At 45.2% G+C, this 22,482-nt stretch overlaps 6 protein-coding genes across 6 annotated transcripts; 5 read left to right on the top strand and 1 right to left on the bottom strand.

The window, feature by feature from the left end:
- Positions 1-196: 196 nt before the first annotated feature.
- AGABI2DRAFT_220764 (hypothetical protein) lies at positions 197-1,517 on the top strand. The gene is made up of 4 exons (XM_006460598.1): positions 197-694; positions 748-952; positions 1,010-1,020; positions 1,082-1,517. The coding sequence occupies exons 1-4, from the start codon at positions 263-265 to the stop codon at positions 1,385-1,387; spliced, it is 954 nt and encodes a 317-aa protein (XP_006460661.1). The 5' UTR covers positions 197-262; the 3' UTR covers positions 1,388-1,517.
- A 473-nt stretch (positions 1,518-1,990) lies between these two features.
- On the top strand, positions 1,991-3,448 carry AGABI2DRAFT_142827 (hypothetical protein; the record flags this gene model as incomplete). Its single annotated transcript, XM_006460597.1, has 5 exons — positions 1,991-2,236; positions 2,288-2,401; positions 2,688-2,752; positions 2,855-2,934; positions 3,081-3,448. The coding sequence occupies 5 exons, from the start codon at positions 1,991-1,993 to the stop codon at positions 3,446-3,448; spliced, it is 873 nt and encodes a 290-aa protein (XP_006460660.1).
- Positions 3,449-8,511: 5,063 nt separating this feature from the next.
- On the top strand, positions 8,512-10,213 carry AGABI2DRAFT_117588 (hypothetical protein; the record flags this gene model as incomplete). Its single annotated transcript, XM_006460596.1, has 3 exons — positions 8,512-8,928; positions 9,527-9,775; positions 9,833-10,213. 3 exons carry the CDS (start codon positions 8,512-8,514, stop codon positions 10,211-10,213), a joined length of 1,047 nt encoding a protein of 348 aa, XP_006460659.1.
- Positions 10,214-15,734: 5,521 nt separating this feature from the next.
- Positions 15,735-17,390, top strand: AGABI2DRAFT_203782 (hypothetical protein; the record flags this gene model as incomplete). Its single annotated transcript, XM_006460595.1, has 2 exons — positions 15,735-16,827; positions 16,882-17,390. Exons 1-2 carry the CDS (start codon positions 15,744-15,746, stop codon positions 17,388-17,390), a joined length of 1,593 nt encoding a protein of 530 aa, XP_006460658.1. The 5' UTR covers positions 15,735-15,743.
- A 446-nt stretch (positions 17,391-17,836) lies between these two features.
- On the top strand, positions 17,837-19,671 carry AGABI2DRAFT_192287 (hypothetical protein). Its single transcript, XM_006460594.1, has 6 exons — positions 17,837-18,192; positions 18,244-18,578; positions 18,625-18,855; positions 18,904-19,022; positions 19,073-19,283; positions 19,333-19,671. The coding sequence occupies exons 1-6, from the start codon at positions 18,026-18,028 to the stop codon at positions 19,521-19,523; spliced, it is 1,254 nt and encodes a 417-aa protein (XP_006460657.1). The 5' UTR covers positions 17,837-18,025; the 3' UTR covers positions 19,524-19,671.
- A 159-nt stretch (positions 19,672-19,830) lies between these two features.
- On the bottom strand, positions 19,831-22,123 carry AGABI2DRAFT_185031 (histone acetyltransferase GCN5 superfamily; the record flags this gene model as incomplete). Its single annotated transcript, XM_006460593.1, has 8 exons — positions 19,831-20,510; positions 20,567-20,690; positions 20,746-21,228; positions 21,286-21,410; positions 21,460-21,622; positions 21,679-21,749; positions 21,802-22,037; positions 22,099-22,123. The coding sequence occupies 8 exons, from the start codon at positions 22,121-22,123 to the stop codon at positions 20,067-20,069; spliced, it is 1,671 nt and encodes a 556-aa protein (XP_006460656.1). The 3' UTR covers positions 19,831-20,066.
- Positions 22,124-22,482: the final 359 nt, after the last annotated feature.

The raw sequence follows: 22,482 nt of genomic DNA, 5'->3' as shown, positions 1-22,482 counted from the left end.
ACGGTAACGACGGTTTCCGGAGCTTCTGAAGAAGCAGAATTTAAAAAAGCTCGATTCCGTACAAAGTTTCCGACAAGGTGGCTTTGCGACGCTCTTTCCCACTTTTTGACCTTTTTTGGATACAATATTAGCTCTCCGTCAAAAACGTGTTCCTTACTACGCCAGCCTGGTCACGCTTGAAGATGAAGCGCCTTCGCCCACATTCGCATAGCCCACCCACGCACAGATTGTCTTCCTTCCCTCATCTCCAACCTCCTTCTAGATGCCTTTCTTCAAACCGTTGTTGTTGTTGGCCACTTTCTATGGTGTTTGTAAACTCGGCTCCTATTTATTCGGTGATGACTCTCCGCCCCCTCCACCACCACCCTCTCCACCATCTTATCCCCGATCACGTTCACGTTCACCTCGACGAGCTCCGAGACTCGGAGGCCAACATGCACAGGCGCCATCTCCACACCGATGCTCTTCCTCTTGTCGTGCCGGTCGACACGTCTACCAAGCCCAACCACCAACCACCCTACAGCCTCAACGCCGACCCGTAAAGACTGTATCAGAGCACCAGCCTCTTTCTCCCCAAAACGTGGGGCAACATCACTCCCGAGTCGAGTCCTCCCCCATAACGGATCCATATCGATCCCATGACCATCATAACCCGCAAGTAGAACCTGTTCGCAACGCCGGAGCATCCAATAAGGTCTGCCTGTCGAAACCTTATTTTTATGAGCATTCAGTTGATCGTTATGTTAGGATGATGAGCGAGATCCGCATTATGTCCACCTTCGCAATGAGGCAAAGAAGTACTACGGTCTCATGATTGAGGCCCGTGACGGGAGTAAAATTGCTCGCGACCAAGGCAATCGTGCTCTAGCCAGAGAATTGTCCAGTAAACGTACTGAGTATAGTGACCTCATGGAAAGTTATCATGAACAGGCCAGTGAATGGATATTTTACCGTAAGTTTTCGTCCCACTGATTTCAATCCGCGTTCTGATCCGAAAATCCGTCCTTAGAGCTCAACAGAGTTCGTGGATTATCTTCCTATTCGCTTCCGCTGTGTGTACTCAATGATCACCATTCATCAGAACAATGACCCAGGCGAAGTGGATTTACACGGATTATTCGTTAAAGAAGCTATTCCTCGAGTAGAGCGAAAACTCAAAGAAGCTCGAGCGCGAGGTGCTCCATCCATCCGATTCATCGTTGGACAAGGCCGCCATTCGGATGATGGCATTCCTAAACTCAAACCTGCGATCGAAAATTTGATCCGAGAGTCAGGGCTTTCCTCGAGAATCGAGCAGTTCAATCCGGGTGCCTTGATAGTCGACTTTGATTCTCACTCAGAATCTAGAGGTCGTGATTATCTCCGCGACAGGACTAATCAGGGCTAATCTCGTTCTATGAATTACAGCATTTGCTGAAGGTATTTTTGTGCTCTAACTTTGTAAAATAAATACTTGCCATCGGTGATATACCCAAAGAATTGATATCCTTAAGGCTTTTCACGAGCCGTTGCGAATTAATTATTCAGAGGCTATCATTGAACCTCGAACCTGATAGGGAGACGCAGCATCGCAAAAGTTTGTTTCTTCGTCACGGAGTAAAGTCTGATGCCCGCCGCGGCCGTGTAAAGAACTTGCAACATGGTACTATCGAACCCTACAACAGAAAATTAGCGTTCATACTTAGTTTTTCCTCTAGGCCCTGTACGGCAACTCCGAGCTACAGCTCGTTGCCTGCCAAATTTCGTTCCCACGGTTTTGAAATCGATCGACTTCAAAACCAATTGACCTGTACATAGGAGAGCATGTTCGGCCGCTCTCGAACGGTTTTCAAATCGGTCTGTCACACCGATATCTGCAGCCCCTGAGAGACGCGTCGCGTCTTACCACACGTGCTGCCACTTTGTTGAATGAATTCTACTGCACTATATAATTTGGTTTTCATTCTCTCAATTTCGTCCTATCCACTTCATCTCCTGCTCGCTACTACTTATGCCACCAACCAGCATTAAACTAGTGGTAAAAGCTCCAAAAACTCCCCGAAATGCTAAATGGTCCAGTTCTTGTGATGCGACACTCATTGACACTTTGAAGGTTGAACAGGCCAAGGGTAATCAAGCCGACAATAGCTGGAAGGCTTGTGTATGGACTGCATGTGAAAAAGCACTCGAAGGTAGTGAGGTCATTAGTAAGGGTGCTCTGAAGAGGGCTAGAGGCTGTCAGGATCACTTTACCGTTGTAAGTCATGATTTAGACTATCTGCATATACCATGCTCTAATCTTTGTTAGCTCCGAGGTCACTGTTTGACTGTTCAACGGCTCACCCGATTATCCGGGTGGGGCTGGGATAGTGTACGACACTGTGTCTCAGCTACTGATGAGCAATGGAATACTTATATTGCGGTGAGTTAGTTCTAACATTTACTTGTTTCTGTTATGAATTTACCAACCTATAGGAGGGATGTCATCATGCTTACTCATTTCCATATCCCTGGATATACTCTTCTCCACCTACGCTTCTCCCATCATTCATTCCCATGTCACTTTCTCTTTGACGTTACCTTGTTTGTCTTTCCCTTCTCATGATCATTCTTATTGTTCCCTTGATGGGTCTTTCATGTTACCTGTTATATCTTTTCATTCTCATGATCAATCTTCTATTCTCATGATTGATCATCCTCCTTCCTAGTTTATACTTTCCTTTCTCACTGATTACTCATCTACCTCGGTCATGGTTACTCAGCCCGTTCTATAGTTAGTTACCTCGGGTAGATAGTCTTAGTATAAGTAAGCGTAGATACTCTCTGTATTTCCCTACGCTTTACCAACTTGCTTTTCCCCTTACTCGCCCTCAAGTCTTTGCCTTCGCTGCAACCTGAGCATTCGCTTTAAGGTCGTAACATTTGGTAAAGCGTCCCTAGCTCACCTTGCAACTAGTAAGTACCTTGAAAGGGTACTGTGCAGCTTACGCTTGCTGTAGAACCGAATTTTTTAGCCATACGGGCATCAGACGAATTTTAGCCACACGGGCACCAAGAGAAGTAGTGTATGAGCACAGAGAGAAACGACTACGACAGTCTAGACGAAGAACACTACGAACGAGTAGCCAGATCTACTAGGAGAAACCAGAACAGGAAGAACCAGAAGAAACGACAACCAGTTGACTTTAGGAGTTACAGAGACACTAGGAACCCCATCGACACAGAGTCAGAGAACGAGAACACCATCGACACAGACGATCAGAACACCCGAGACAACGACAACATGAGCAACGACGCCGCCGTAACCGTTAGTGCACCGACAGATGCACTCAAGTCGCTTATCCCGAACCCGAAGGATTTTGGGGGGAATAGAGAGCAGTTTGCAGAATGGTGGATGAATATGACACTTTTCCTGAAGTACAACAAGGTCACGGACACCGACCAGAAGATCATCGCCACCATCGTATGATTGAAAGGACCTATCCCCAGCTACTTTGCCGAAGTATGGACGGAGAAACTCGCCAGCAGCATCACATACACATGGGATAGTTTTGAAGAAGAAATCAAGACTTCATTCGGAAAAGGAAACGAGAAGGATTTAGCAGAGGAAAGGATCGAATCCCTCAAACAAGGAAACAGGAACACCATGGACTTCCTAGTCGAATTCACAGCTCTCATGTACAAATCCAAAATCGACGACCAACACGCCATATTCCTCCTTAGACGTCACACCCGTCACGATATTATCAAGACGATTTTGGGATACCCAAGGAAAGATATTCCGGAGACGAGAGAAGACTGGAATAACGCAATTTTACAAGTTGGGTCAGGACTAGAGACGATGAAAAGGATTGATCATAGGACCGAAACTGGAGTCACTTACGGAGGAAGTGGACAACCAATGGAGATAGGATGGAAGAAATTCGAGTGGGACAAGGATGGAAAACCCAAATGTCACAAATGCGGAAAGTTCGGACACATCGGGAAGAACTGTGAAGAGAAGAAGAAGAATTTTGGAGAGAAGAAGAGCTTCAAGTGTTTCAGTTGTGGGAAATTTGGACATATTGCGAAGAATTGCCGAAACAACAGGAGTGGAAGGATTAGAGCAATGAATGAGGATTCTGACGATGAAGACGACTCCAAGAACGAGCAGGGTTTTTCCGATGGTTCCGAGTAGGCACGACCTCGCGAACCAATGTACCTAGACAAATGAACAATTGATACGTTGTCCCTCAAAAACGTCTAGGAGTGCAAGAACTGGAAGTAAAACCCCTCCTCACTACAACAAACGGAAAGAAACTCAAAGTCTCAGCCATGGTCGACTCGGGATGCACACACACATGTATCGACGAAGGATTAGTAAAGAAGAAGAAGATCCCGACGAAGAAATTGGAACGGCCGATCACATGCAGGAATTCAGATGGAACGATAGCAGGAAAGAAAGATATCACTAAATTCGCGAAAATAGACATAAACATCAACGGTCATAATGAACAACTGAACGCGGTCGTCACTCCCTTACAATCATCCGATCTCTTTCTAGGTCATGATTGGTTAACGAACCACAACCCCGAAATCAATTGGAAACAAGGAATTATCAAGTTCAACCGGTGCCCCACATCATGTTCTTTTCCCCATACCGACATCTCTTTTGAACCACGTATACGACGATTACAATCAAACGAAGACACTGAGGAAAAAGAACCGGATCCAACAAACCCTGAAGACTTACCAGCATACATGAAACCCTTCGCCCATCTTTTCAACAAAAAGAACTTCGACAAACTACCTGAACGGACGGAATGGGATCACGAAGTTAACTTCACAGAAAACGCACCAACGGAGATATCATCAAAGGTTTATAGCATGACACCACTGGAGAGAGAAGAACTGGACAAATTCTTGGACGAAAACCTGGCTACCAATCGAATCCGACCATCGAAATCACCCTATGCAGCACCATGTTTTTTCGTTCCCAAGAAAGACGGTTCACTACGGTTATGTCAGGATTATAGGAAACTGAACGAAATCACGATCAAGGACAAGACACCACTACCCCTCATCAGTGAAGTATTAGATCAACTCAAAGACGCCAAGGTTTTCAACAAATTGGACATTATCTGGGGGTATAACAACGTTCGGATATGAGAAGGAGATGAATGGAAAGCAGCATTCTTGACGAATCGCAGATTATTTGAACCAACGGTCATGTTCTTTGGAATGAGTAATTCCCCCGCCACCTTCTCACGTATGATGGCGACAATCTTTCGAGAAATGATACAGGACGGATCTTTAGCCAACTACATGGACGATTTCATCATTCCAGCAAAGGACGATGAAGAATTGGAAGCACGGACTTTACGTTTTCTCAAAATCGCGGAGAAACACAATTTATCTTTCAAACGGACGAAATGCGAGTTCAATGTTTCATCAACAACGGTATTAGGAACGGTTATTGGGAATGGAAAGGCAACAATGGAAGAAGAAAAGGTCAAGGCAATACGAGATTGGGCGGTCCCTACCACGGTCAAACAAGTCGAAAGCTTTTTAGGTTTTGCCAACTTCTATCGACGATTTATCAAAAATTTCAGCACCATCGCGCAACCACTAAACGAGCTGAAGTCTAAGAAGGGGGAGAAATGGTATTGGAACGATGAACAACAACAAGCTTTCGAACAAATCAAGCAAGCTATCGCCAGCGAACCGGTCTTAGCATTACCCAAGGACAAAGGACAATTCAGAGTTGAAGTAGACGCATCAAACTATGGAACAGGAGCAGTACTATCACAGGAACAGGAAGACAAATGGCACCCGGTCGCCTTCATGTCGAAAACATTATCTGAAGCCGAACGAAACTACGAAATCTACGACAAGGAACTACTAGCTATCATAAAAGCTTTGAAACTATGGCGACACTATCTATTGGACGCAAAGGAGCAATTTGAGATATGGACAGATCACGAGAACCTCAAATATTTCCGAGAACCTCAAAAGCTCAACGCTCAACAAGCAAGATGGTACCTCATGCTACAGGAATATGATTTCCTTCTACGACACATTCCTGGGAAGACAAACACCAAAGCAGACATCCTGTCGAGACTAATCAAACCTGACACATCTAACTGTTAGGGCGACTGTGACTGAGATGTCACAGGTCACACCTGAACTTAAGAACTATAGAGGAAAGTGACAAAAGTTTATTAGGCGTGAACCTAAGAGAACTCGACAGAGTCTTCTACAAGTTTCTACCTACTTTATATACCTAGACTACGGCGCACAGACCAACTACCCTAGGTAACTTTATTTATATACTGACATGTGAAAAGAAGTACGTATGAGAAAATAAACTAATTATACATTTGACATGAGAAAAGAAGAGTGGAGTAAGAAGTAAGTAAACACAAGTACATTGATCATAAAAACGTCAACAACACCAAACAAACCATAAAAGTGTCCACAGGTACAAACAACTATCTAAGGACGTAACCTTTCGTACCAATCCCTGCCGAAGTATGTTGCCATTACTTCTCCACACGGGCACATCGTAAAGAACCGGACCAGTTCCCAACGACGGAAGTCCGGGTTATTCCATCGCTGCAACATCCAGGGTCTCTCCAATACTTCGTCCCACATTATCAACGTCACTCTTCCACACACTACGCACCTACGATCCTCTAACCTCCATCCGTCTGGTCAGGGTTCTCTTCCGATAGCCACCGCCGCCCTCCTCCACTGTACTTGCTCCGCATGGTTCGGAGGTAGGAAAGAAAAGATAAGATCAATGAGCTCAATTGGTAAATCTGTAGCTTGCGCCATTTTAGCAGTATGCCGATAGTTTAGCCTCCGTCGAACTGTAGCAGCAGAGGGAAATTATTATGTAATAAAATATGTGACAGATGTGACAGCGTGACGCCGTGACATTCTGGCAAGGTTCTAACACTAACGACAACCGAGGAGTAGAAATGTTCAAGGAGAAAATGTTCATCCGAAGACTTGAAGAATCCATCCCCATCTATGACGTCACCCTACTCCACAATCGAAGATTCGAAATCATAGCCGATGAAACCCTACTTGAGAAGATTAGGAAATGTGAAAGACGAGAAACCAGAGTAATAGAAGAGATGAAGAAGCAACCAGAAAAAGTATGGGAGAACAATGGAATCATTTACCGACAAGGAAGGATCTATGTTCTGGATAATCAGGAGATCAGAGATTTCATTCTTCACGATCATCATAATTCCCCCGACGCCGGACATCCCGGAACGTACCGAATGCTAGAATCAGTTAAACGGACCTTTTGGTGGCCCACAATCAAAACGGATATCAGAAGATATGTCAGAGGATGCGACATGTGCCAGAAGAACAAAACCATTCGACGACCCGATCACATCCCGCTTAATCCATTATCCATCCCCGACAAACCTTGGGAAGAAATATCTATAGACATGATCGGACCATTACCGAAGTCAAAGGAGAAGGATGCTATTATTGTTATCGTCGACAGATTCTCCAAAATGATCCACCTCGTTCCCACTACCACGTCGCTCACGTCCATGAATCTTGCGGAAATCTATAAGGAAGAAGTCTGGCGACATCACGGAATTCCGAAACGGATTATTAGCGACAGAGGACCACAGTTTGCCTCCAAATTTATGGAATCCTTATGCAAAGCTCTTGGAATTGAACGAAATCTTTCTACTGCCTACCACCCACAGACGGACGGTCAAACAGAGCGGATGAATCAAGAAATTGAAACCTACCTTCGAGCATTCATCAATTATCGGCAAGACGATTGGACGAGATGGCTTCCCATGGCGGAATTCCATTACAATGACAAAACCCACGCTGCCACCGGACAAACCCCATTCTTTCTGAATTACGGAATTCATCCATGGAAAGGTAATATCACGGTTGAAACGACGAACCCCACCGCCACCTCCTTGATCGAAGAATTAGAGAACGTGCGAGAAGAAGCTAAAGCTGCGATGGAAGCAAACAACGAAATGATGAGAGAAAGAGGAAACAACAAGCACCACAAGGAACCCTTTGCCGAAGGAGATAAAGTTTGGTTAGAAACGACGAACATTCATTCCAATCGTCCGGCTCGAAAACTAGACCACAAACGATATGGACCTTTCGAGATCTTGAAACAAATCGGTGATAGATCTTACAAACTGAAGTTACCTGACACCTGGGCTATACACGACGTCTTCCACACATCGCTTCTAACGAAAGTCCGAGACCCAGAGTTTGACAGTCAAAAGAAACCCACTCCACCTCCACCTGACATTATCAATGAAGAAGAAGAATATGAAATCGAAGAAATCCGAGGACACCGACGAAAAGGCCGAGGAATACAATTTTTAGTCCACTGGAAAGGTTATGGAAACGAAGACGACTCTTGGATACCACGTTCATCCCTAGAAAATGCAGAAGAAGCACTCTCCGAATATAGAGCAAAACTTCCGAATGAACAGTTATAAAATCAACCAAAAAATGCTCCAACTCTTTCATCCCCTCATCGACCACAATATGCAAGCCATTACCGAATCTTTTACACCGGTTTCAAAAGACATCTTTATCCGTGGAGCCGACATTGTATTCATGACCGACGACGGAGCCAAATTCCACGTCCATTCCTACTTCTTCACTCGCGAATCTATCTATTGGCAACAAAAACTCACCGGCCACAACGAACCTCACCATCCTTTATCCAAACACTATACAGCAAACGATCCCTACATCATCCAAGACGTAGACTCTCATGATTTTCGAAAATTTCTCTGTGTATTCTATAATACGCGATATGGCGATTACTCTTTCTTTTCCAACCTCGACTGGGTCGACATCTTATCAATTGCACACAAATGGGAGTTTCCACACGTCAAAACTCTTTCCAAACTTTATCTTGGAAAAATGGGCTACGGAGTTGTCGAACGAACTTGTGGAGTTCACTGTACTCGAATCGTTGACGATGAAATGATTGACCGTTCTTATCCTCGTCAAATCTATCTTATTTCGTGTGGACACGAAATCTGAACAGGGGGTAATGTTATGAATTTACCAACCTATAGGAGGGATGTCATCATGCTTACTCATTTCCATATCCCTGGATATACTCTTCTCCACCTACGCTTCTCCCATCATTCATTCCCATGTCACTTTCTCTTTGACGTTACCTTGTTTGTCTTTCCCTTCTCATGATCATTCTTATTGTTCCCTTGATGGGTCTTTCATGTTACCTGTTATATCTTTTCATTCTCATGATCAATCTTCTATTCTCATGATTGATCATCCTCCTTCCTAGTTTATACTTTCCTTCTCACTGATTACTCATCTACCTCGGTCATGGTTACTCAGCCCGTTCTATAGTTAGTTACCTCGGGTAGATAGTCTTAGTATAAGTAAGCGTAGATACTCTCTGTATTTCCCTACGCTTTACCAACTTGCTTTTCCCCTTACTCGCCCTCAAGTCTTTGCCTTCGCTGCAACCTGAGCATTCGCTTTAAGGTCGTAACAGTTTCTTCGTAATAATTTTCATTACTAGGCCCACCCTGAAGCAGCCTACTGGCGGAGCCGCCCTTTTCCTCTTTATGAGAATATCTTAGAACTTATCGAGGGCCGGATTGCCACAGGAGCTCATGCAGTCCATAAACTCCCCGAAATGGCTCCGTCGTCTCCATTGGTGACTTCGTTCGGAGCTGATAGCGGTGAATCTGGGAATGAGGATGCTGGAGAACTGGATATTAGAAGAGATGATGACGATTTTAAAGCAAGTGATGAGATGATTTCGAAGGTACGTATGAATTATTTGTATTAGAACTGGTATTTAGCTTTATACCTGTTCCCCTAGATCACTACACCTCGACGAAAGACCACTCGGCATGAAGATTCATTTGATTCTGTTACACGCACGTCTTCTCACAAGAAGAAGGTCACAGGGCCTGTTGCTGTGCAAGACGTAGCAAATGCCATCCGCGATGTTGCTAATTCAATGCGATCCTCTGAGGGCATTGTATCATCTGAACTTTCGGGCACACCTCAGCGACGCAAACATGCTATAGAGATGCTATCCGATGACGGTGACCTATCAGATGATGACAGCATCCGTGCTTTCCGTCTTTTTCGTCGTAACTCCTCAATTGCTGATACATATATATCTATTCCTCAGAAGAGACTTCGTACAGCTTATATCCAAGAAGAATTGTCAGAATTATATTCCCCACAACATTAGATAACATCGCATACCGAGTATTTGTCCCACATGGCTTTTGCAATAGTATCACGTAAATCTGTTGAACGACGTGTCTCTTCAGGAGAAACTGAATGGCCAAAGTATTGTGGTGGTTTTGGGAGGACATTGTTCTGTTGCAACTCGGAGGCTGACACAGAATCATCGAGATCATCAGGATCGTGCACACGGATGAAGTTATGGAGGACACCGAGGGCAAGAATGATATGATTTTGTGTCGTGATGCTGTATTCTGCAGCAGCAGTGAGAAGTGGAAAACGTCGCTTCACAACTCCAAATATACGTTCTATGACATTACGTGCTTGCGAGTGACGAAGGTTGTAAAGTTCTTTGTATGTTTGGGGCCTTTATTACGCATGAGTAATAACGATAAAAGTCAAAAACCTGTAAACATACCGATGCGTTGCTCGACCCCACTCCTTCAAGTGATAACGGACTCCACGGTATGGAACGAGGAGAGTGTCACAGCTTGGGAACCCAGCGTCGGCCAGATAAAACTTTCCTGGTGGGATAGCAAAGCCATGTTCACGTGCATCTTTGAAAATTCGACTGTCAGTTGCACTACCTTCCCACCCGACAAGAAGATAGCAGAACCGAAGGTCGAAAGTACAAGCCGCAAGAACATTGGTCGAAAGTTGACCCTTACGATCACGATATGCAGCAGCCTGTGAAGTGGACACATACAGTGACGGACAAAACCGTTGCAATGTTTATAACACCTTCAAAGATACTATTATAGCATGTGACGAACTAACCGTGACATTACGTAATTGACATTGTTTGAAAGCTATGCTTCGTGGCTTTAATTCGATAGTAATACCATTATGTAATTCCAAATATTCGTCGAAATACTGGCAATTTACTAACAAAGATGCATTGCAACAGTTTTGTCCCTCTCATTCACCAAGTACAAATCTCTATGTTTAGTACTTAGTATAGCCTCCCTTTGCCTTGATTACAGCTTCTACCCTTCTAGGCATACTCTCTATCAAATTCTGACACACCTCAGGCTTTATATCATTCCACTCCTTATCCACTCTTGTCCAAAGTTCTCCAATTCCCCTAGGTGCTTCTTCATACTCTTCAAGCTTGATTTTGAGGTGGTCCCAGAGATGTTCAATTGGATTGAGGTCTGGAGACTGTGCTGGCCATGGCAATAAATCAATGTTGTTCTCTTTGAACCAGTTCTGGGCCTTTTTAGACTTGTGCTTGGGGTCATTGTCCTGCTGAAATATTAAATCCTCCCTTTCTTTCCCATAATACTCCACACTATCCTCCAGATTGTCCTCCAAAATGCTAACATATAGATCAGCATCCATTTTACCTTCAATTTGGCATGCATAGCCACATCCCTCCCAAAACATACAACCCCACATCATCAAAGAACCTCCTCCAAACTTCAAAGTCCCAGACACCAGTCTATCACTCAAGCCTTCTCCATCCTTTTTCCACACCCATTTTCTTCCATCTGACCCCAAACGATTAATCTTTGTTTCATCAGACCATACTACCCTTTTCCAGTCTTCTATTGTCCAGTTTTGACGAGCTAAAGCCCAGTCCAAGCGATCCTTGCGGTGTTTGGGCTTGAGCAAAGGACGTTTAACCTTTACTACAGCCTTCATACCAGCGCGGGAAAGAGTTCTACATATGGTCTTTGTAGAAATTGAGTGGGGCAAGCTGTTGGCAAGTAGTCTCTTGACTTGAGAAGCGTTGTCAGCTTTTTGAGAGGTGATTAAGCGAACAGCGTAGCGGGTATCAGAAGATGTAAGCAGTCTAGGACGACCACCTGAGGATGTAGCAAGGTTGGGACGGTGCTTGGATCTAATTCTGGATATAGTGGAATGATGTATGCTGGTAGAAGTAGAAATTTCATGAGCTGATGCTCCTGAATCAAGCAAATAAAGGATATGAGAGAGCTGACTTGGAGTGAGGGGCTTCATTGTAAAGAATCATGCCAAAGATGCTCTGTATATATACTCAAAGTGTGGCTGTGCTGACTTTTCATCTTTGTTGAATGTGGCTGTGCTGATTTTTCAAGTCAGTCAACGAAGTCAGGTGACTTTATACTTGGTGAATGAGAGGGACAAAACTGTTGCAATGCATCTTTGTTAGTAAATTGCCAGTATTTCGACGAATATTTGGAATTACATAATTGTTTTACTATCAAATTAAAGCCAAGAAGCATGGCTTTCGAACGATGTAAATTACGTGATGTCACGGTCAGTTTGTCACATGCTATAATAGTATCTTTGAAGGTGTTAAAAACATTGCAACGGTTTTGTCTGTCACTGTATGTCCCAATATGTGACCCATCGACCATGCCGAGGCAATGTTCAAAAAAAGGGTAGAAACGAGAATCACGGTGAATTTCGGATGGAATAGCATCATCAGGTGGAAGCTGGATATAATTGTTATAGAAGTGAGAACTGATGAGAACGGCAAGTACACGATGAAATGACCTGGATGTACAGATTAGCCAAGAAAATATGAAAAGAAAGAATTAGCGTACTTGGATATAGTATCTCCACTTCGCTGAAACCTCTCTTGAGCTTCTCGGTTACTACAACCCAACCGAGCTATCCTCAAGAAAATAGCCACCATCTCTTCACGAAAAATGCCCTTCCTGTCAACTAGCCCACATTGAGATAATTGTTCAACTAGACGTCGAAACACATGTTTGTGCATGCCAAACATATTATGAAAACGAACGGGATGGCCTGCCAGAAGCTCCCGAAGCCACAATAAGCCAGTCAACGGTGATGTGTGTTGTGGGATTGGGGAAAAATGAGTAGCTGAGTGTAAAGCAACTGCTGCCCCTGCGAGAATTGAGTGAAGGACCACAGCTTTACGACGTGCTGCGAGTTGCTTCCTCTCCTTGTGTTCTGCCTGCTTGACCTGGCCCGGAGTGAGTCCGGTGCGCATTCTCGTCGAAGGGAAGGAGTGAGCAAGTAGAGGCAAGTAGTTGATGTTCAACTCGGGTCCGTGTGACGTGTGTGACCATGGTCAGGAAACCGTGGGACAACCGGTTCCTGACTCTTGGTGAGATGGAAACCGTCGATTTCAAAATCGACCGGTTTTGAGCCCGGAGTTGCCGTACAGGGCCCTAGCCTTCTTACTGTGAAATACCTTGATCTGTACACGGGCGTGTTACCATAAACCCTAAACTCCTATTGTGTGGGAATACTGTACCATTACGACCGTAGGTTCACTGTCAATTATGTAAGCTTGACAGCTGTCATCCGGTGCCTACACGCGCGACCAAAGCTAATGTGTCACGGATATTTCAGTAACGATGTGACATAATATCTGATAAATATTGTAATATATCGATGGGATATCGGTAAAGGTAAACGAATAAATCTTCCGACATCAGCAAAGTTCTGGATGAGGTGATATTGAGAGCTCAAGGTCAGCAGATGTTCGTCCTTGTCAGATATGCGCTGTGCCATGTCTCATAGTATCTAAAACTATATTTGTCTCTCTGTAATCATCCCAGGTCTTTTCAGGTTCAGTCCAAATTCGGAAACATGTTTCAGCCACAAAATTAATAATATTGAATTAAATAGACAGCCTAAATAATAATAATGTATCAAGGATGGGTGTGAATGTCCCACAAGTCTCCGATTCCTCCATATGATCCTCGACTGGAAATTATTGACTGATACATAATTTCGTTACAGCGCAGCACCTATAATGAATAGGTGGGTTAAGTTCATGAAGACGTTAGCAGACAAAAGAATAACTAACTTTAATATTTCATTGGCAGGGTCTGACCGTCTGAGCTGGCAATTGTCTTCGACTCGTGTCGAGCCTTTTGTGTCAACATACAGTGTAAGTCGTGCAACTGAATGAACATCAGGAATGAGTCTTTAAACAGACAGATCTCACATACCTTGCCTCTCCCACCTGCGGGCCAGCCATGGCGTTTGCGAATTGTGAGGTGGACCGGGGTGTGGGGCCACCAAAGGTAGCGAGACGCTGAGAACTTAGAAGGTAAGAGGAAAAAGGTGTTGTGACGTGTCGCAAATTTCTCACACGGACTTGACTCTGAGATTTCAAACCCCGCTCGTCCTCACACGGTCTTTTGAGTCTCTTTTCTTGACGTTGTGAGATATCAGATATGTTACAGGATGCCAGACGTGATGCCTCGAAGGCCAGAGCTGCACATGCACGGCAAATGAAGAAGAATATGCAAAATTTGAACCTACAGGTTGGAAGTAGCAATCGGAACGAGGTGAGCAGTGGGGATGGACCAATATTGCTAGATATGATGTTGCTACAATGATTGATTTGATATCAATAAACCTTGAATAGATATTCTGATGATATGTTCAGGGTAAAATATACGATAATATTAGATTGACATTGTAACATACTCGGCAACCGGTGGGTCATGGGATATACGGGTCGGATATCCTCATGACATTTCGGTTCGATTTGCGGTGTAGTTCACTGGCCACTATAGTTGATGACACCTTCCTCTTTGAGGTTCACACCTTCCTTTTTAGGCCATAATATACCGCTTTAGGGTATGTTTTTGCCAGGGGGGTGTTCACACCCTCGGATTTTTGATGACATGAACTAAAATAGGTTCACAAATCGGGCTGATGACCGATGACGTGAACCTACGGTCGTAATGGTACAGTATATTCGGCCGGATAGCGGTGCTGTTGGGTGGGGGAGAGAGAGAAAAATAAAATAAAATAAAATCAAAAAAGGAAAGAAAAAGAAAGAGAAAGGAGACTCATCTCCGCATCTCCAGCCGTCCACACTGTCGCTATAGATGGCCCTCAACTTAGTAGATCAATATTAATTTGTGTAGCACACATAAATCTCTTAGTAATCTCTTGGTAATCTCTATATACCACTGGATGTGTCCCTTTCAGGTCCCTTTTAACGTGTTTAAGTTAGTAACCAACCAATCAGAGAAATTCATTGTTAAGGGACGCCAGGATACTCGCTTAGTTCCTTGTCCCGGAAAACGGCACCAGAACGGCACTGACCGGCACTGGACATCACCGTAATCATGATTGCTGTAAAAATAAAAGTTGACCCTGATTTGACCCATCAGCAGCTCATCATAACATCTCAAAATAAAAGCTGTGAGAGTGATGTTATATATCAAACAGTAATTTCCGGCAAAAGGCCAGGACAGGCCAATTTCCATTTTTTCAGTAGGCACTGCTGAGATAAAATGGCTTGGGTGGCTGAGTGGGACATGCGCACGCTGCGGCATGCAGTCGAGCGCAGAATTGAATCTCGTCAAACAATGTCACGTTATGAGATTACATAATAATTTTTTTTCCGGTATCCGGTATCCGGTATCCTCCAATAGCACCACTAGCCGGCCGTATATTCAAACCACTCTAAATTATATAATTAAATTAGTGAAAAACAAAACAAAGGTGACACCCGAATGGCGCCGCACCACATTGCTGCTGAAAGTTGAAACAGGCTCTAACGAGTTCTTTCGCTGCCATCAAGTTCTTACCAACTGAAGAAGACAAAAGACATGACCTCTTGGACTTACTCCGGTAATCTTATGGATTTTTACGGCCTTCCTTCTTGGCCCACCTGCATTTACCGAACCGGTGACAAGTGGCCCACATATCAAGACGTAGGTTGGGCGTGGCACGAGCCAAGAGAGACTCGACCAGTATACGACAAAAAGCTCCAAGACGCGTGGGACATGTTGCACATCGATATCTACTCATTTCTAGATTCCATGGATGTTAACTGGTCTACCATCGATCCAGTCCGGTTCGCTGAAAAGAAAGAAAGTGAAGGCGAAAGTCCAATTTATCTTTGGATCGGTGTCCTACCCGGATCCTTATCATTCGGGCGCGCCCAGGATGCGGCTGCTGGTTGTCAGAAGATTTTAAGGACGGCTAGTTTCCCGGATATCGAGGTCAGTTTCAGGGAATCATTCTATTTCAAGTCCAAGGGTCCGCGACTTTTTAAAGACGATGGTGATGTTTTGGATATCATCAATGGCATGGTTGATATCCGCAATCCTTTCACTCCCTCTCTCGGCGTTCAGATTGCTCCCGAAGACGAGTCAAGCCATGAAGGCACCGGCGCCCTGTACTTCCGCGAGAGTGAGGCGAGTGACAGGATTTTGCTTCTCACCACCCGCCATGTCGCTCTTCCACCCTCCAGACCCCCTAACCGACTCTATAAGGATCCTGGCAGTCGGCAACGTGATAATATTATCATACTAAGCGACAAAGCCTATAAGAAGGCTGCTGATACGATGCTGGAGACATTGGAGGCCCAGCAATCCCGCATCCGGAGGTCTGAGAGTTTCGTAAAGTCATTTGGGGAGCCTACTGAAGGCGAGAGTCCCGAGAACATCAAGAAGCGGGAGCATGGATATACATCCATCGCAGGAGCTAGGTGGGTAATCGAGGATGTGAATAAGTGTCAGAACGAAATAAAGAGTTGGGAATCACCCGAAAATCGAGTGATTGGAAATGTCATATATTCGCCTGCCATTTCTGTCACAAGCGACCAGTGCATAGAGGACTGGGCCATGATTAATATTGACCCCGATGTGATTGACCTTGACACGTTCCAAGGCAATGTTTTGTACCTCGGTATGTTCCAAATATCGCTTACCAAAGTTATCTAATCTAAATTTTTGTATCCAGGCGGGAGATTTTCACAGGTTGACTGGAAAAGAAAGATGAGGTCCAGTGTTCCGGACTTTAAATATCCATTCGGGCGCCTTTTCCCAGCTCAAGGCGTAGTCAGTTTGGACGAGCTCTGCTATTCAAACCAACAAGATCCAAAAGGCACCAATCACTTTATGGTATTCAAACAAGGTACGGCCACAGGAGCCACTATCGGTTGGATGGCTGGTATCAAGTCAGTCATCCGCCATCATGACGTGACCGGTTCTAGGAGGACTTCCATGGAGGTTGCCGTACACTCCAGGCATGACGATGGGCCGTTTTCTGCTCCTGGCGATTCTGGTTCCATCGTCGTGGATGGGCGGGGACGCATTGTCGGAATGATTTTTGGCGGATCCGGCCTGGGCACCAAGAAATTTGCGGATTTGACCTACATAACGCCATATGCCTGGCTCGAGGAGCGTATTAGGAAGGCTTTCCCTGACAGCTTTCTCTACCCGACTAAGCAAGTTGAGGACTGGATGTAGCATCACTGCCTTGTTTTGGAATGACGATTCTAGCTCTGAAACCCCATGAATAACAAATAGTTAATGAATCCTCGTCGCCAGAGAACCGTCCGTTCATTCAGGACAAGGCGACTCGTTTGCAGTGGCTAAAGATCTCCGCTCAAGGTTCGGACAGAGCCGTCTCAGGCGAGTTGAATTCACTGATGCCATGCAGGGTCCACAGGTTTCTGCAAAGATCCGCCGGCAGAGGTACCCCCTCATGTTGAGCGATCTCCTTCCACCTCGAATGAGTGCAATTTTTTCAGAGAAAGCCCCAACGGCCACTTGGCCAAACCCATACCAAAGTATTGGTGACTCGCACGCAGTGCACTATGCAACTGCTAGTGCGCACTCACGATACTCTTCTCCTCATGAATGTCACATCAAACCCATGATTATGAACTACAATTCACAGATTATCGGACTGGAATCAATCGCAGATCAACGATGATCATAGCGTTGATAAAGCATTACACCTGTCATCCATGACAGGTGTCATGTTGTGCAATTGACAGTGACAATGATACGTCAGTGATAAGTACTGCCGGAGAACTGTACAGTGATCCAGCGAGTCTCCCTCTCGTGTGTCAGCCGCCTCTCCTATACCAGAAGATCTCATGACGCCCCTACCTCCTTGGGAGACGGTTGGTTTGCCAGCTTCCGAAGGCAAGACCTTCTTCCGAGGCATGCCCGACGACAAACTTGGTCCCGGAAATCGATTTCAACTGAACGTGAAGCTTGCCACTGGGAAGAACTCAAGCATATGGCTCACGAAAGACATTGAGTAAACCAGAGACCTCGAGCGTCATATCAAACTGACCGACATGTCTCAAAGGCACGGTCGTCATGTTTTACTCAAGATTCTCTCGGGTCGTGCGTCTGACTCAGCTGCGGAAGGATCTTTGCGCCACGAGCTTCCAACCTATCAGCGTTTAGCCTCGCTTTCCGCTGAAGAAACCAGGCACTGTAGCCGTCTCATCACACACTTCAAGCACAGGAGTCCAGATGGCGAACATCTCTGCTTGGCGCTTGAACTTGAAAGGACTAATATCGAGTCAGTGTTGTCTGCGAAAGATCCAGCATTCTATCCCATTCCGATCGTCAAGCGTATCCTACGCCACGTCCTGCACGCAATCGCTGCCCTCCACAAACTCGAATTTGCTCACACAGGTACGGTTGCCGATCTCACTTTTTTAAAATCTACAATTTTGTGCAGATATCAAACCCGACAACATACTGGTCAGCCTGGCCCCAACCTGGTCAGACGCCAAGGTCTCTGAATGGGTATCCGACCACCCCCCGCGTCTCAACGTTTCTGAAGACTTCTACAAGTCATTGGAAAATTTTGATACTAGAGCTTCTCTGGCGTTTATCTCTGAAGAATTCCCTCGTCCTACTGTAGAGGAACTTGGAACCTGCCACTTTAAGATAGGTGGCTTTAGCAAAGGTGAGTTTCTCTTTCGTCCGAACAATCCTTCACTGAGGTATCCAATAGCCCAGGATCTGTATCGTCGGACAACGGACGACATTGCACCTCTCGCATTACGCCCTCCTGAGGTCATTCTCGGGTATGGATGGGGAGCACCAGTCGACATCTGGATGTTTGGATGTCTGGTATGTGGTTATTATCGGCCGCGATCTCATATATTTACCCAGTCGTGTAGGTATTTACTATGCTCACTAAGGCTCAGCTCTTTCCTGATACCGTCCCTCATGACATCACTCACTGGTATCTGCAACCCGGTGCTGACCCCAAAGCTAAGGGCTTTGAGGTTGACTATCTGCTTTTCAGGATGGCGAACATCATGGAACAAGGATTTCGTCGCGATATGCTTGCGCAATCTTGTTACAGCGACAAGTACTTCAAGCCGAATAGTATGCTTACACTTCGTCTGATATTATGCTCATTGATATCATCCCACAGGCACTGAAATGAAGTGCTTTATATCTCTCCGTGGCCTCTCGATTGAAAAACGTATTCGGGAAACTGAGCGTCCGATGTCATGGGAAGACGTTACTGCAGCTGCTGACTTCATGCGTCGCTGCCTCAAATTTAATCCACACGACCGTCCTTCCGCGCGAGACTTACTCGATGACCCGTGGCTAAAGGAATGATGATGTATAAAGTGATTTTACCTGAACAAGCTGCTCGAATTGGAAAGTGTTCTTAGTGAATTCTGTGTATCTTTTGCTGCGTCTCTTCCGAAAGACTATTCTCCATTAATGCATACTGTAAAGTAAATGATATTAAGAGTGGGCTCCGATCTCCACAATTGAGGATTTTGTTAATCAAGCGCCGCACAGTCGCCTGATGATAATGTTAAGGTCATGAGGATGGAATCGTTGACAGCCTGAGGCAAGTAGCCTTTTGACCCGGACTAAACTTGTATGAGTTATAAATTCAAGATATTGAATCAATTATCAAATGGCCTGGATTCCATTATCACAAGAGGGAGAAGTAAGAAGTTTCTTCCGACTTTAGTAAATCATCCTCTCGGCCTTATACATACCACTTCGTGACGATTATTTGAAAATCACGGTTAGGTGCTAGGCATGCAACTTCATAATGTCGTGCAAAAATCTCGTCCCTTACGCGTGAGTGACTCACGACAGAGAATGCATGTAATATACAACATAACTACTCACTTCACACTACCATCAAACCAGCGTCTTGCTCATATATGGTCCATCCAACTCATACCCCAACTTCCTATAATAATCTCTCGTCCCCACACCCGAAATCACAGCAATCTTCACACTCCCATGTTCCTCTCTCGCAATTCTCTCCGCTTCCTCCATCAACAACGTTCCGAATCCCTGATGCTGAAATTTCGTTGGATCACGGCCATGAACGGGTACAGCTGTTCCATATACATGTAGTTCTCTGACGATACTACATCCACCCTCTGCACCGGGTTGAGTAACCAGTTCTGGCCGGAATGTACCTTCTTCTGAACATTTTCGGAGACGCAGAAGACCGACGAGGATATCTTTTTCAGGGTCTTCGTAAGAAAGGAAGGTTTCCCAGCCTCCGTTCGCTGTGTAATCCCTTCGTAGAAGCTCCACAGACTCTGGACGAACTTTATGGTGAATTTCATGGATCTGTAATGTAAAGCGAATGTCAAGTTACAGAGCGAGAGATAGATCGTGTTACTCACTCCGACTTCACGGAACCGTACGTCCCGACAGACAGCTCCAAAGTCCTTCATCCTGTTTAGAGCAAGTTCTCGTAGATTCCCCGAATTCTCACATCCACTTGTTACGAGTGGGAGCGGGATATCCCTGCCAAAGAATAGCTTCAGATCCCTCACGAAACTGAGGTCGCCAAACTACTCACCTTTGCACGCGATATACCCTCGTCCAGGGCGGAACCAAAGCTAAAATTCTCGCAACGACATCCACCAGTACATTCGGCGTATAGTTCTTATACCTCCCCGTCCTCCAAAGCTCATATAAACCCGTCCCTCGAATCACCAGAGTCGGATATATTTTCAGTCCATCACTCCTAAATGCCGGATTCTCGAAATATTCTTTGAACTGCTCCAAATCGCGTTCAACACCGACATTGGGAAGATCAGGCATCATGTGGGCGACAACTTTGAAACCAGCATCTTTGGCGAGATGGAACGATTCAGAGACTGCGCGAACGGTATGGCCTCGATTTGTATCACGAGCGACGTCTTCGTAAACAGACTGGACACCAACTTCTAGACGAGTGCAGCCGTATCGGAGCATTTGGGAAAGGTGTGGGCGGAGACAGTAATCTGGCCGTGTTTCGATCGTTATTCCTATGGCTTTTGATTTGCTCTGTTCGGAGAACCTGTAGCACAATGATCAGGTATGAAGGAGTGTGCGCTTAACGAGTGGATCGACGTACCGGACTGCTTCATCTACATCTAAACCTGTGTACCCGGACAAGGCATTATGCAACTGTGCAATAAACTTGTTTCGATAATCCTCTGGCATGCTCATGAATGTCCCACCCATGATGATGAATTCAACCTAGAAATCATCAGATTGAAATTGTATCCAAGATGGTAGCCGACGTTACTTTATCAACGTTATGGCCCAGACTCTTCAACTGTTCCACTCGCCCTCTCGTCTGTTCGTACGGGTCGTATCGAGCACGAATGGCACGCATGCTTGTCGGTTCGTATCCAGTGTAGCTTTGCGTACTATAGTCAAAGTCCGAATCAGGTCCTCCTGGACAATATCTGGTCGTTGTCAGATCGATCGCGAGAACCAAGATGAAAGAAATTTTTGAGCGCACACACATATGTTACCGGTCATGGCGATATGAGGACATCTGTGAGGCTTGCACATAACCGCAACCACCGCGATCTACATCAAGAATGTCACAATGGGCCAGCTCCAATTTCGGCAGGGTACGTACACCACTTGCAGTCCGAATAGGTCTCGCTTTGAGCTTCGGGAGAAGAGCCTTCTTGTAGTCATCCGGAATCGCGCTGATGATGTCGACGAGTCGCGGAACACCTCCAAAAGCGTGCTTTTTAGATACACGAGCACGAATTTCATTGAGCGATACAGAAGTATTGGAATCGTGCGCTTTGATGAGCTCGGCTGCAATGCCAGACGTTACGCGCAGAAGTTGTTCAGCTTGTGAGGGTCCTGCGGTAGTCAAGGTGGAAGGGTAAGACTAGCTAAGAAAGATAAAATGAGATATACTGACCCTCGGTTTTGGTTTTCTGGACCATTCTTGCTCCAGATGAAAGGAAAATGAAAATCGAAGGAAGATGAGTCGTGTTCCAAATTAGGCAACCGACGTCACTGACTGGCTTGCCTCGACTTCGACATATCATATATCAGCGATCAGTTATAATTAATCGCCCAACGCCGTCTCATAACTTGTGCAGAGGCGACTAGTTCAGGAGTGAAAACAATGGGCAAGCTTATACTAAGACAGGTTCCTTGACATCGTAATTTTGGTCCCGCTCAACATATCATCGGAATGTCTTCCTGAAACGTTCGGGTCGCGTAGAATTGTGTCAACTTGAATATGCGTATTCACTGATCATCCAACTGCTCCAACTGGCTGCCACGGTTTCAAAATTTC

Source organism: Agaricus bisporus (assembly GCF_000300575.1).
Source record: "Agaricus bisporus var. bisporus H97 unplaced genomic scaffold AGABI2scaffold_5, whole genome shotgun sequence".
In the NCBI taxonomy this organism is placed as follows: Eukaryota; Fungi; Basidiomycota; class Agaricomycetes; order Agaricales; family Agaricaceae; genus Agaricus; species Agaricus bisporus.
Note: the sequence above shows the minus strand (reverse complement) of the source record. Positions and strands in the feature narration are given on the sequence as shown.

Coding starts and splice junctions, on each gene's coding strand:
- AGABI2DRAFT_220764 (XM_006460598.1), top strand. CDS start 263: ATGCCTTTCTTCAAACCGTTGTTGTTGTTGGCCACTTTCTATGGTGTT. Junction 695..747: donor ACGCCGGAGCATCCAATAAG/GTCTGCCTGTCG, acceptor TCGTTATGTTAG/GATGATGAGCGAGATCCGCA.
- AGABI2DRAFT_192287 (XM_006460594.1), top strand. CDS start 18,026: ATGACGCCCCTACCTCCTTGGGAGACGGTTGGTTTGCCAGCTTCCGAA. Junction 18,193..18,243: donor TGGCTCACGAAAGACATTGA/GTAAACCAGAGA, acceptor CATGTCTCAAAG/GCACGGTCGTCATGTTTTAC. Junction 18,579..18,624: donor ACTCGAATTTGCTCACACAG/GTACGGTTGCCG, acceptor AATTTTGTGCAG/ATATCAAACCCGACAACATA.